At 49.6% G+C, this 12,763-nt stretch overlaps 5 protein-coding genes and 2 non-coding genes across 7 annotated transcripts; 4 read left to right on the top strand and 3 right to left on the bottom strand.

Moving 5' to 3' along the window:
• Positions 1-75: 75 nt before the first annotated feature.
• On the bottom strand, positions 76-2,033 carry CLUP02_07258 (serine carboxypeptidase S28; the record flags this gene model as incomplete). The annotated part of the gene is made up of 3 exons (XM_049286253.1): positions 76-125; positions 326-768; positions 820-2,033. 3 exons carry the CDS (start codon positions 2,031-2,033, stop codon positions 76-78), a joined length of 1,707 nt encoding a protein of 568 aa, XP_049143396.1.
• Positions 2,034-2,906: 873 nt separating this feature from the next.
• On the top strand, positions 2,907-3,911 carry CLUP02_07259 (uncharacterized protein; the record flags this gene model as incomplete). Its single annotated transcript, XM_049286254.1, has 1 exon — positions 2,907-3,911. The coding sequence occupies one exon, from the start codon at positions 2,907-2,909 to the stop codon at positions 3,909-3,911; it is 1,005 nt and encodes a 334-aa protein (XP_049143397.1).
• A 134-nt stretch (positions 3,912-4,045) lies between these two features.
• Positions 4,046-4,130, bottom strand: CLUP02_tRNA148. The gene has a single exon. It is a non-coding gene; the product is annotated as a tRNA-Ala (tRNA).
• Positions 4,131-4,682: 552 nt separating this feature from the next.
• CLUP02_tRNA111 lies at positions 4,683-4,770 on the top strand. The gene has a single exon. It is a non-coding gene; the product is annotated as a tRNA-Tyr (tRNA).
• A 950-nt stretch (positions 4,771-5,720) lies between these two features.
• Positions 5,721-6,319, bottom strand: CLUP02_07260 (uncharacterized protein; the record flags this gene model as incomplete). Its single annotated transcript, XM_049286255.1, has 2 exons — positions 5,721-5,811; positions 5,886-6,319. 2 exons carry the CDS (start codon positions 6,317-6,319, stop codon positions 5,721-5,723), a joined length of 525 nt encoding a protein of 174 aa, XP_049143398.1.
• Positions 6,320-7,146: 827 nt separating this feature from the next.
• CLUP02_07261 (TfdA family Taurine catabolism dioxygenase TauD) lies at positions 7,147-8,918 on the top strand (the record flags this gene model as incomplete). Its single annotated transcript, XM_049286256.1, has 4 exons — positions 7,147-7,416; positions 7,532-7,901; positions 7,957-8,292; positions 8,353-8,918. 4 exons carry the CDS (start codon positions 7,147-7,149, stop codon positions 8,916-8,918), a joined length of 1,542 nt encoding a protein of 513 aa, XP_049143399.1.
• An 81-nt stretch (positions 8,919-8,999) lies between these two features.
• On the top strand, positions 9,000-10,604 carry CLUP02_07262 (uncharacterized protein; the record flags this gene model as incomplete). Its single annotated transcript, XM_049286257.1, has 9 exons — positions 9,000-9,144; positions 9,201-9,328; positions 9,422-9,579; positions 9,645-9,761; positions 9,816-9,890; positions 10,048-10,143; positions 10,208-10,288; positions 10,363-10,458; positions 10,553-10,604. 9 exons carry the CDS (start codon positions 9,000-9,002, stop codon positions 10,602-10,604), a joined length of 948 nt encoding a protein of 315 aa, XP_049143400.1.
• Between the last annotated feature and the right edge of the window lie 2,159 nt (positions 10,605-12,763).

Below are 12,763 nucleotides of genomic sequence, written 5' to 3' on the forward strand. Positions count from 1 at the left end.
CTTATCACATTCGTTGAGGGGTTTTACATACCACGCAGACGACTCTACCCCGTTTTCAAGCCCGTTGTTAGAGGGTCAAATGATGCGCAGCCATTCGATCGAGTAGTCGTGTATTGACAATACTTCTAGTTTCATTCAATGTAAAGCTTTCATGTTTCTAGTAACTAAATGTTCCAGCCAAAGGCAATGGAAGCATGAACGTAATGATGATTCGACGGGCGTTGCCATCTCAAGTCCTCACACACTGACTTCTACTAAAGCTCCTCGGAGACTTCTTTCGCTCTCGTCAGCTTACCGAATGATACATGACTGATAGAAAACATACCTCCTTTGGCGCTGTCCTTGCTCTGCGCCTCCTCCCACTCCTTCATCCAAGCTTTGACAAACTCAACCTCCTGAGCCTGAACGTTCTTGATGGACGCAGGCGGGAAATCCGGCGTGACATCCTCCGGCTTCAATCCGTTCTCATCCCAGTGATGAACACCCAAATCAATGAGAAGGAAGGGTTCGCTGGTCGTGGACTTGCGGTTCAGGCCAATTTTGTGGGGTGTGGCAGCTCTCCAGGGATCAGCTTCGCCATCGACGATAGCGACACGCGGGTAGCTAAAGTTGAAGCCGCCGTGCTTATTGATGGCGTCCACGTTGGGGGGCTCAGTGATGTTGAACGCTTCGCGGCAGTAGATGGAGCTGTAGTCGACGTCGATGAGGCGCGAGATAAGGGGAAGCTCATCGTCGGGCACACCCGATCCAGTCTGAAAGTAACCCCATCTACGAGAAGTGTTAGAAGTTGATCGAACTCGCTGACTTGAAAACACTCACTCTGTGCAGACCTGGTAGATCCAGCTACGGCCAGGGCCTTGGCGAATAGAGGTGTTTTGGTGTTCTTCACTGTTGCGGCCCGAGAAGCACTTGACCAAGTCTCCGCTTTTGCAGCCCTTCTTGACGTAGTCCTTGACATAACCGACATAGTTGAGCATGCGATTCGTCAGCTTGGCGTCTGAGCCACTGGCGGACAGCAACTCGTCCACTGACGACTTCAAATGACGGGTGCTGCCAAAGAGAACACTGTCTGAGCTGACAGTGGCACAGTACGTTCCAAAAGCGGTGGTATCCTGGGCAGGGTCCCAGTTGGTTGACTGCAGTCCCGAAATGCCGTACGACAGGGTGCTAGCGAAATCATCATCTTCAAGAGGGCCTAGACCGAAGAGATCCTTGAGCTGGCTCTTATCAGTTTCAGACTTTCCAAGCAAGATCTTGTCGACGACCTCAGTAAGCTTCTGGGTGGTCTCGGCGCAGTCACCTGGCGAAAAGAGCCTGGCACCTTCGTAGTACTCCCAGTAGTCGATGATTGCTGCCGTGACACCTGACGACGAGATGCCGCCCCAGAAGACCTCGGGATAGAGCTTTCTCAGGAAGGCCGCAAAGGCTCCAGCGTACGAGCCTCCATAAGCAAGGTAGGGCGTGTCAGGCGCGGTAAGGTTCAAGTCCTCGTGACCAGGGAAGCTAATGTGCTTCGCGAAGTAGGCCGTATCGGCGAGGGCCTGATCGGTGCTTAAGAAGCGGAGGTTCTTGGTGCTGAGGTCGGGCACAGGGAAACTCTTGCCATAGTAGCGATGTTCAAGAACGACACCGACGCCACCGGTGGCCTTGGCAAGGATGGAAAGGATGCCGTGGTCGAGGAACGGCAGACGCTCCTTAGCGTCCGTCTCTCCGGCCGCGAGGATGATGACAGGGCCTCCCTTGCGATAGTGCTTCGCATCGAACCAGTAGCGGAGGTCAAAATACTCGTCCGTGTGCGGCTCGTATCGCGAGTCGTTGTGAAAGTGGTCAATAGGAACAGAGAGGTTGTACTCAGGGTACTGCTCCGCAAAAGCAGCCGAGGCGATTTCCACCTGAGACTCTGACTCCACCCGGGCAGCCGTTTGCAGCGCGTTCCAAGCCTCGTGGCCCGCCAGATGTTGCAAACCGAGTCCGGCAGCAACGGCCCGGCCCGCGGCCAGCATAAAGCAAGCTCCGGACTTCCAATTCGTCATGTCGCCGGCGTGTGATGGGGAAACCAATGATGTCCGTCCCGCAGTTGGAGGCGGCGCCGAGTGTTGTTGTGACTAAAGTTGTGGAACCCGGTGTGAGTGGTGCGGGGTCGTTTCTGTGTGAGCATCGCGCCCAGGCCCATCCTCATTTGAGCTTACCTCATCACCTGTTGCTCTCACCGAATGTCATCTCATCTCATCTCATCTCATCTCACCATCATTCATCTCGAGAGACCACTTTGAATGGGGCCACATCAAGATATGATCTCATCCTTTTGAAATGTGAAACTTGTTCTTGGTAGATTGGGGCACAAACAGTAGTGGTGATGCATACGATTAACTGTCTTTGACCAAGATGACTCGAGAGAGAAAGACTTTACAAATTCTTGATTTCCGCATTGAGACGCAGAGCTACGCTCGACATTCCAGAACGTTTGGTTCAATCTCATTTCAGTCTGCCGGCTGAGTCACCGGCCATAGACCCAGCGTAACATGCCCCGCTCGTAGGCTGTCAGCTCATGAGGGCTTCAATCGAGCCATCAATGCTGCAATCTGATGCAAGTGCGGAGTTGTCTGACAGAACAGCTTCAAAGTCGACGGGATTTTAAGGTCGACAGTGCTTATAGTTTATTTTCAATGGCAACATGACGCCCTCGGCGTGAGATTTGTGCCCTTGGCTTGGATCAGTAGGCCGCCCAGTGGCACCACACCAAGAGTGAAGCTTTGAAATCTGGCCCATAGGGACTGGGTAATGAAGGTTTGCTTGAGCTAGCTATACTCTGAAGAGGCTCCCCAGATATAACATCTTCGTTTCGTTTTTGATGGCGACCTCATTTGGTCAAGCTAAACCTAAGAGACCCCATCTTCATTTCCGAAATGGCAGCTCTGAACCTTTCAGCGCTGGCCAAGAAGACGCTCGACGTCTCTCGCGGCTTCACCTACACCTACTACACTTCGCCCGCTCGCAACTCCAAGGTTACCCTCCTCCTCTTTCACGGCTGGCCTGACACGGCGCGTCTCTGGGCCGGCCTCATCAACAACTACCTCGTCCCAAATGGCTACGGCGTCGTGGCACTAGATAACCTCGGCTTCGGTGATACCTCGAAGCCCACCGACCCAGAAGACTACGCATGGCACCGTCTTGCAGCCGACGCTGTCGGGATTCTCGACGCGGAGGGCTTAACCAAAGTCATCTCCCTCGGCCATGACTGGGGCTGTCTCATCGCTCAGCGGCTATACAACTTTCACCCCGATCGCATCTGCGGTCTCGTCACGTTGAACGTCCCTTACATGCCGCCCACTGGCCATTTTGATCTCGAAACAGTCAACGAGATGACGAGAAAGGTATTTGGTGTCGGCATCTTTGAGTACTGGCACTTTTTTCTCGCCGAGGACTCGGTAGACCTCATGAATCAGAACCTCGAGTCTGTGTATAGCGTCACGTTCGGCGACCCGCAAACCTGGCTTGAGAACTGGTGCACGCCCGGCAAGATGCGTGACTTCATCACCCACGACCGCACGCAGCCAACATTACCCTTCGCCACATCGGAACACAGAGCCGACTTCATAGAGCGCTACGGCAGAGACGGCGGGTTTGCTGCACCAAGGTGTGTTTACACTGTGACGGGCTCTGGGATCCAGGACAAGTCAGAGAGGATGTTGAGTGAGGAGGCGAAGACAATTCGGGTGCCGGTGCTCTATTGGGGCGGGGAGCAGGACTATGTGTGCAGGCCTGAGTTGCTTCAGCAGAGCATAGCTGCTGGCGTGCTGCCGGATGTCAAGAGTATCACGAGGGAAGGCGGCCATTGGGCTCTTCTTGAGAAGCCGGTTGTGTTTGGAGAGGATGTGTTGGGATGGTTGCACGAGACTTTTGACTCTTGAGCCTGGACGGGGAGAACAGGGATAACCCCGCCGACAGCACAGAGTTACCTAAACATCATCTCACAGTGAAATCAAAATACAACCACATCAAAAAAGCAAAAGAATGGTCATCACGAGTTGTGATAAACTTGTTCTGGACGATCAGGGGATTGAACCCTGGGCCTCCCGCAGACACTAGGTGAATGCAAAGCGGGCGCTCTACCGCTGAGCTAAACGCCCTGGATGGGATGCGACATTTGATGCCGCTGTGGGATGCTCACGATGCCCGCAAGCGAGTTTGAGAACCCCGCCAGACACAGCCGCATGCATGCGGGCGGAGACAGAAGCCATGATATTAGTAAGAGAGCAAGGAGACAATCGCTGATTCCACCTGAACCCCCACAAGTTCCGCTGAAGTTACTCGATTGATTATGAACATGGCAGAGAGTAGAGACAACCACCCGAGAGAGATGCTTTGCTACAAGAGTGATGGTGCCGCCTCTTGAGGGTGTTGAGCAACCCTGTAGTTATGGCCCTGTTGAAGTACTCTCTTCTGCCAGTCCATAGCAACAACTCCGGAACTGCAAACTCTATTCTTTCGTCAACTAGTTTTAAACACTGGAGAGAGGGGAAGAGTCTTTTGATTGCTGAGAAAATACCTGATGGCGTCTCACAACTGAAGGACAACTCGAATTGAATTTGATGTGGAGAGAACCCCGCTCTAGAGTTGAAGCTACTTAGGTCTGCTAGCCCCTTAGATTTACAATACCGAGCGGAGCAATAGCTCCGATCCTCCCCTTGGTGTAGTTGGTTCATCACGTTCGACTGTAATGGTTACATTGTTATCGAAAGGTCTCTAGTTCGATTCTGGAAGGGGAGAACATCTCTTTTGCTTTTGGGCGATGATATTCTGCCACCAGCTGCCGCTATTCTGCTACTAAGTATAGCTACGGCCGCTATACGACCGCTAGTCTCGAGTATATACGTAAGCTAGGCTTTACGTAGTTAGTATTCGAATAGGCTAGGCTAATTAGAGGCCGGTAATTAACTTAAATTATTTTAGTAAAAAGTATAGTAATTAACGCGTTAGCCTAAGTCGACGTATTAGCCTAAGTCGACGATTCCGTTAAATTAGCCTAATTAGCCTAATTACCTAGCTACCTAGCTACCTAGCTACCTAGCTACCTAATTAACTCGCTCGAACGAGGTCGAGGATTTGCGATACTTATTTAAATAGGTTAACTTTGCGAGGCGTTATTACTTTTAATCGTAATTACTATTTCGTAAGTCTTATTAAGTACTACTCTAGCCTTAAGTAGGGTAGAGAAACGCTAGCTATAAAATAAGTAGTCGTACTTTATATAGCCGTATTTGTTATAATTAACGGTATATTAATAAACGAAGGGATCGTTAACTTTGTAATTATTCTCTTTTTATAATATATTAATATTAGAAATAGCTTTAATTAATAATAGTAATAGTAGTAGTAACGGCGAGGTTAACGAAGTAGTAGTTATAAATAAGTAAGTAAGTAAGTAAGTAAGTAAGTAAGTAAGTAAGTAAGTAAGTATAAGTAGCTAGCCTCTAGGCTTAGAGGCAGGGGCGGTCGCAGCCATACTTGGGGGCGGGATATCGGCAGGTGCTGGCAGAATATCATCGCCCTTGCTTTTTTGGTTGAGATGTCTCCGCAACTACTTAATTGAAGACATGCGTTCAATTTGCTTTTTAAATGATCATTTAACGTAACACAAACATGGCACGGTGTTGTAGTTGTCTAGGCGGCAAGTAGGTGATGCTTTCTTTACATCGCAGCGTCCCTTGTATATGCTTTCATGATTTCCCCATACCACCATCGACATCCACCCCTTCGCTCCTTGCCTTCTTGATCGCATCTCTCGCCTCCTGTTGTTCCTTCTTCTTCCTTTTCAATGGGTTAATAATCAGTAACTTGGCTCACATGTTTCACCATCCATGACTAATGAAGGGCATACTCACTCCTCAATCCCACTCCCAAACTCCTCATTAACTATCTCTTGCCCCGGCACCTTTTGCGTACCACTCTTCCTCTCCACCGCGTCAGCAACCTTGCCCTCCGCAAGCGTCGCCATATGCTCAGCCTCGACGTTGGGGTTCTCCAGCTCTCTGCTGCTGCCGCCCTCAGACACGTACGCGGTATTCCGCCGCTCCGTCTCGTCCACGGGGCCGGAGGAGTGTACGCCCGCGCCCAGCGAACTCGGCGTCGCCTCGTCGACGGAGCGGGACTGGGATTGCGGGAAGGGCGTGCGGCCTAGCGCTGCATCGCGCGCGGCAGTCTCGCGATCGGAGGCATTGTGTGCTGCTGCGTTTTCGGCGGGGTTGCGAGTTGTCGGATTCGAGGGTGCCTTGTAGGCTTCTGATGTTGGGGGTTGGGGTGGTGCTGAGGATGACATCTTGGCTTCTCCGGTCCAAGGTGAGATGATTCTTCGGGCAAGGTAAGATTTACAATACTAGAAATGCAATGAGTGTCTGAAAAGTCAGAGTTTCGCGACTGTAGTTATTCACAGGGAAATTCCGCGTCGCAAAGTAGTCTGTTGCACAAAGCTCAAGAGCTCTAGAGCAATGACATCGGTGACAGGTCGATGACGTCGGCGGGCAGTCGTGGATCGACGCTTAGTCTCTCCCCGTCTCCGTCATCGTAAATTGTAAACCCGCCTTCAGTGATTAGCTTGTCATCAGTCACTTTCATTAAGACTGCTATCATTGTCGAATTAATAGACGTCGGTTGCTGCCATGCCTGCTCACCCTGGACTGATTGAAATATCAGGCTGTGAGGAACGGTGCCCACGACCAAGACCGGAGCCGACGTAAGACGATACCGGGCGCTCCGTCAACCGCTATAAGATGTTGTGCTTGCGTTACTCAATTTCGAAACATCAACTTAGCTCGTTTAAGATGCAATTGAGCAACTTGTGTCATATTTGATAGGGTGCTCGATTGAGCCTAATGAATTTAATGCCATTTGCAATACGACCTGAGTCCTCCCTCGATGGCCCCGTTATTGTCTAAAGCCTCCTCCGGTCCAGCTCAGCCCTTTCTCTCTCACCTGAGATACTCCAAATGAAGCTCCCATGAGATCGAGCATGGCACATTATCCTTGGCATAAGCTTCATCCGAAGAACCAAAGCCTCGCGATGAATACCACAACGGCATCGATCTATTCAGCCACAGGCAATGCAACCTCCAACTCATCCCATCTCCGCAAACCATCTCGCTCCAAATGTCGACGCCGCCCAGATCCTATTGGTCTACCCCGCCCATCGACACCGAAGCCAAGGCAGAAAGCTACCCCAAACGGCATAGAGAAATGGGTACACCGGACGAGGGGAGGCCAACACACGGCTCCGATTCGGCCTCGACATGTGCCGCCGAGCTCCGGCGACCCGCCATTTGCCCGTTTCTACCGGTGGTCGTCCCGTCTTTCCTCTGGAATCCTGCTGACCCCCGCATGCATACCGTCAACCCAATTAGAGGATCCGAGTTGCATATGGTGTGATGTCGCGCAAACTTTCGCCTTTTTCACGGCCCGCGCGGTGGTGGTGTGGTGATCGATATCGGAAGGGCGTATAAGACGTGTCCAAGACCCCTCTTCGACCCCGCGATAGAAAGTGTCCAAGTGTCGAAGTCGCAGTAAACAAACTTCCTCCCTTAGCGCCAGAAGACATTCAGAAATGGCACCATCCGCAACAGAGACACCTGCCGCCAAGCAGATTGAGGATCTCAAGGAGAAAGACCCCCCGGTGAAGGAACAAGTCAAGGAGGCAGTATACGCAGACGACTTTCCGCCCCTGGATGAGGAGCTCCCAGAAGTACGGATAGGCCACAAGGAACCTCTCAAGACGACGGGGGTTCTCGACCAGTTCGAGCATTTCGAAGTGACGCCCGTCATCGGCCGCGAGTACCCGACTCTCGATCTCAAAGAGCTGCTGCGTGCGCCCAACTCTGATGAACTCCTTCGTGACCTAGCAGTCACCAGTGAGCCGGGCCTTCACCGACATACTCATCTCCCATACTGACACAAGTACCACAGTCTCGCAGCGCGGTGTCGTATTCTTCCGCAAGCAAGACAACATCGACAACGACCTCCAAAAGGAACTCGTCCAACGTCTCGGCGAGCTATCCGGGAAGCCCTCGACTTCGAAGCTCCACATCCACCCCGTCAACAATGCCGGCCGCGGCGACACCAATGATGATGAGATCAGCGTCATCTCGTCGGCGCAGGCTAAGCGGCTGGGCATACACCGCTTCCTAAACTACACCAAGAAGCAGACGCAGAGGTCACAGTGGCATTCCGATATCACGTTTGAGCCCGTGCCGAGTGACTATGCGCTTCTTCGTCTAACACAGCTGCCCAAGACGGGAGGAGGTGAGCACTTTCGAGCTTTCGCCGCCAACTTTGGTGTACACTTGTACTGACCAAACATAGACACGCTCTGGGCCTCGGGCTATGAAGTATACGACCGAATATCGAAGCCGCTCCAAAAGTTCTTCGACGGCATGACAGCCACGTACGCCCAACCAGGTTTCAACGCAACCGCAGAGAAAAACGGCTTCAAACTCTACTCGGAACCGCGCGGCGCGCCCGAAAACGTGGGCGAGCTCCTGGAGGCCATCCACCCGGTAATCCGCACGAATCCGGTGACGGGCTGGAAGAGCGTCTTCGCCGTCGGCCTCCACGTCCAAAAGATCAACGGCCTGTCGGACGAGGAGTCGAAGCACTTCCTCGACTGGTTCGTGCAGCTCATCATCGAGAACCACGACCTGCAGGTGCGGCACCGCTGGCAGAACCCCAACGACGTCGCCATCTGGGACAACCGCTCGGCCTACCACGCCGCGACGCCGGACTACATCGTGGATGACCTCGGGGAGAGACAAGGGTCTCGTGCCGTGAGTCTCGGGGAGAGGCCGTACTTTGACCCCCAGAGTCAAAGCAGACGGGAGGCCCTGCGTGCCGAAGCTATTGCCGCTTTGAAGGCGGATTACAGCTCATGAAGATTGTTTGTTTCCGGAACCAAACGACCTGTTTCTCTGGATGGTCGTGCTCTTGAGCTTTGGTATGACAACTAAACGATGATGGACTCATTTTCCTACACGGGAAGAGGTTACCGTAGCAGTCAAAACAATGATTTTCCCCAGAAAAGAGGAAGAGGCGGTTTCACTCTGCCCTATCGTGGCTCGGGAGTTGCTCCCGAGCATCTTTCAGCTGTGCCTGTATCAAGTAGACTTTATCCCCACTTAGGGGTTGAGGCATAGATCAGACGAGGTCGCCAACAGTGGCCCAGCACGAGACTTCTGATACTGGACCCTCCCATCGGTTCTCTTTAGAGTTCAGAGCCAATCTCGAGACCGTCGCATCTGCCGGTCAGACATGGCACGGGCGTTGCATCCAGACCCTGAGAATGGTCGGCCAGATGATCTTCCTTCTTCTCTTCTTCTCTGCATAGAATGACCTGTTTCCTGTCGACTAGTCAGTCGGCAAAGGCCCCGACGCATAGGCGCTGCTGACTGTCGCAGCCGTCCGGGTCCTAATACCCTCCAAGCTTAACTCGGCCGGCCGGCTAGGCATCGAATCATTTTGCCGTTCGGCAACGCGTGGATCATACGCAGACCTTGAGTCGAGTGGTTCAGACGGGCGATCCAGACTTTTTGCGACGTAGGCTTGACGCCAGACGCGCGCGTTTCAATGGGCCTCTGAGGGTCTTTGGTACGTTCCTCGAGTCATCGCTATGGGCCTTTCTTCTTTGTCGTTAGATGGGAGATGCCGTTTTGGCATTGGTCCGGCGGCCACGTTGAAGCTTTGAGCGGTACTATACGAGGTGGTATTGGCGCCTTGACGTGAGGTTTTGTTCTGCTCGGGTCGTTTCTCGTTTCTGCACCATTGTGGAATAGGAAGAGGTCAAAGTCCATCTCCCATCGAAGCCGGGCACTTTTCACAGATGGCGATTTGTTCTTGCAACAGTCCTTGTGTTGGAGGGGGACGTCGGCTAGCGTCAAGCGAATCTATGGGTAGTAGATCCCGTTTCCATCCACAAAATTCTGAGGACGTCGTAGAAGAGTGGCTGAATAGGCTTGTCTCCTCCTCCACAGCCACGGTTGCTAGGCGGCAGTGACCCCGTGACAGCAGCCAGCAGCACGTAAGCGGTTCATCAATTCCCTGCGGCTGGCGTGTGAGAGATGGTTTGGGACAGATGAGCACCGATCCCCTGGCGGTCCCTCCGTGAGCCAGTCTTAGTCGGCAGAACCGACATGGGTGAGGGTTGTGAGTCGTGACTGTTCACTAGTCTGTCACTAACAGCATTCAATGGCAACCAACGTTGGGCGAGTTTTACTGAGCAGAAAGCCGCGAGAGTTTTGGGGGACATGTTCTAGACGCCTTGGATGGCACCGTATCCGGACGCTCACGCACCTCCATTAACTGCATTAGTCTACATGATAGAGAATTAAGCTCGCAGAGACGCGTCGATGAGACGGCGTTGTCTGTGTGGAAGTCGCAATGGCAGGACTCAGCCAAGCGTAGCGGCAACTGTAAATCGTGCAGCTAGCAGCAATAAGGTAAGCCAAGGTGTGAAGCAGAATACGAGGCGGAAAGTTTCAGTGGGCAATCTTCATGTCACTTGTGCCGTGAGTTACCTTATTCGGAAGCTTATTGGAAATGAGGACCGAAAGAGGAAAAGATAAAGAGATGAGAATTGAAGAGGTAAACTGAGGGAGAAGAAAGAAAATGAAGGGCGATGATATTCTGCCAGCACCTGCCGATATCCCGCCCCTAAGTATGGCTACGACCGCCCCTGCCTCCGAGCCCAGAGGCCAGCTACCTATACCCACCCACTTACCTACCCACTTACCTACTTACCTACCTACCTATAACCACTACTTCATTAACCTCGCCGTCGCTACTATTATTATTATTACTAATTAAAGCTATTTTTAATATTAATATACTATAAGAAGAGAATAATCGTAAAGTTAATAATCCCTTTGTTTATTAATATACTATTAATTACGACGAATATAGCTATATAGAGTACGACTACTTACTTTATAGCTAGCGTTTCTTTACCCTACTTAAGGTTAGAATAGTACTTAATAAGATTTACGAGACGGTAGTTGCGATTAAAAGTAATAATACCTCGTAGAGTTAACCTACCCGAATAAGCGTCGCAAATCCTCGACCTCGTTCGAGCGAGTTAATTGGGCAGCTGGGCAGCTGGGCAGCTAGGCAGCTGGGCAGCTGGGCAATTAGGCCAATTAGGCCAATTTAACGGAATCGTTAACTTGGGCCAATTCGTCGACTTAGGCCAATACGTCGACTTAGGCCAATATGTCACGGCAGTGGGCACCAGGGCCCTGTGGGCCCTGTGGCTCAGCCTCAGGCTACGAGGCTAAGCTCCTAGTGGTTACGTAACGAGCTGGACCGCTAGGCCCAAAGGGCCAGCCTGCCAGCTTCTGCCCACTGTTCTGTTTTTTCCCTCTTTACGTTAAGTCTTTAGTTAATTAGGTTAATATAGTAGCGTTCCGACCTACCTCGAGTTCCCTTTCGTAATACTACTTAACGTTACTTAATTAACTATTCTCTAAAAATAGAACGATAATATCTTAATTAATTAACTACTAGCTACCCTTACTAAGAAAGCGCATAAGAGAGCCGAGTAATAGCTAGTCGAATTAATTATTGTTACGAAGGTAACTTTGTTTACCTTATTATTCGCCTTATTATCAATATTACGTAAGCAAACTATATACCATATTAATCTACGATTTCTGTAGATTATTATAGGTATTGATTATGTAAGCAATACTGCTTATATAAGCTTACGTGAGCAGTGGAAAGTACTGGAAGATAACTGAATAATCTGGAATTTACTCGAGGCGGAATTACGTACTACGATTACGCATTCACTTACGTATATGCTTATTAATTATATCATAATTAATAAGCAATGGAATATTCTAGTAGGAGGTTTTTATGCCTATATGTAGGCGTGTATTTGCCTACCTAGACCTTTCGTTAAGCAAGCAACTTCTCATATAGTAATTCAACTATATTACTCTCTTTATTACAAAAACCTCTTTTATATACGCTTATTTCCCCTATATTCATATATTCTTGCTTCTATATGAATATTCACTTTTCATATTCTATATAAGAATATCCCGCATTACCTCGTTAAAGCTATACGTGCTAGAGGTTATGAGCCCAGTTATTATATAACTGAGGTTTTATTTACTTAAGTGAATATTATTCACTTATCCGAGCTCTTCTATTTTTATTTACCTATATCATACCTATTATCATTTAGGTATATGCCTTTATCCGGTATATGCATATTCATATATTGAGATATCTTACTCCGCCCAAAATCACTTTTTCGAATTCGAAAATTCGAAATCGACCTTTATATTTAATAAAGGATTTATATATATAAAAAGGCAGACGAAGTGTAAGTCCTTTTTATACTATATACTTACTTTTATTAAATATCTATTTATAAGAAAAAGAAGTCAAAATAGACTTTTTCTTATATATATTTTTAGACTTAAAATAAGTCTATTTTCAAGCTTAAAAACAAGCTTGAATTCTAAGCTTAAAGTAAGCTTATTTATACTAGGAACAATACTAGTATATATTTATATTATATATATTCTAAAATATATATAATGGCGGATATTATCAAGGCAATTACAGGCTGCCTTATGCCTGAAAATCAACGCCTAAAAGGTAGTCAAAATTGGACTACTTGGCTTTCTACTCTTCATATTTATCTTCGACTTTTGAAATTAAATACCTATTTCGAAGTTGAAAACGAATATGAAAATATTACTGAAGAGCAAAAAAC

The sequence above is a fragment of the Colletotrichum lupini genome, chromosome 4, assembly GCF_023278565.1.
Source record: "Colletotrichum lupini chromosome 4, complete sequence".
NCBI classification, from domain to species: Eukaryota; Fungi; Ascomycota; class Sordariomycetes; order Glomerellales; family Glomerellaceae; genus Colletotrichum; species Colletotrichum lupini.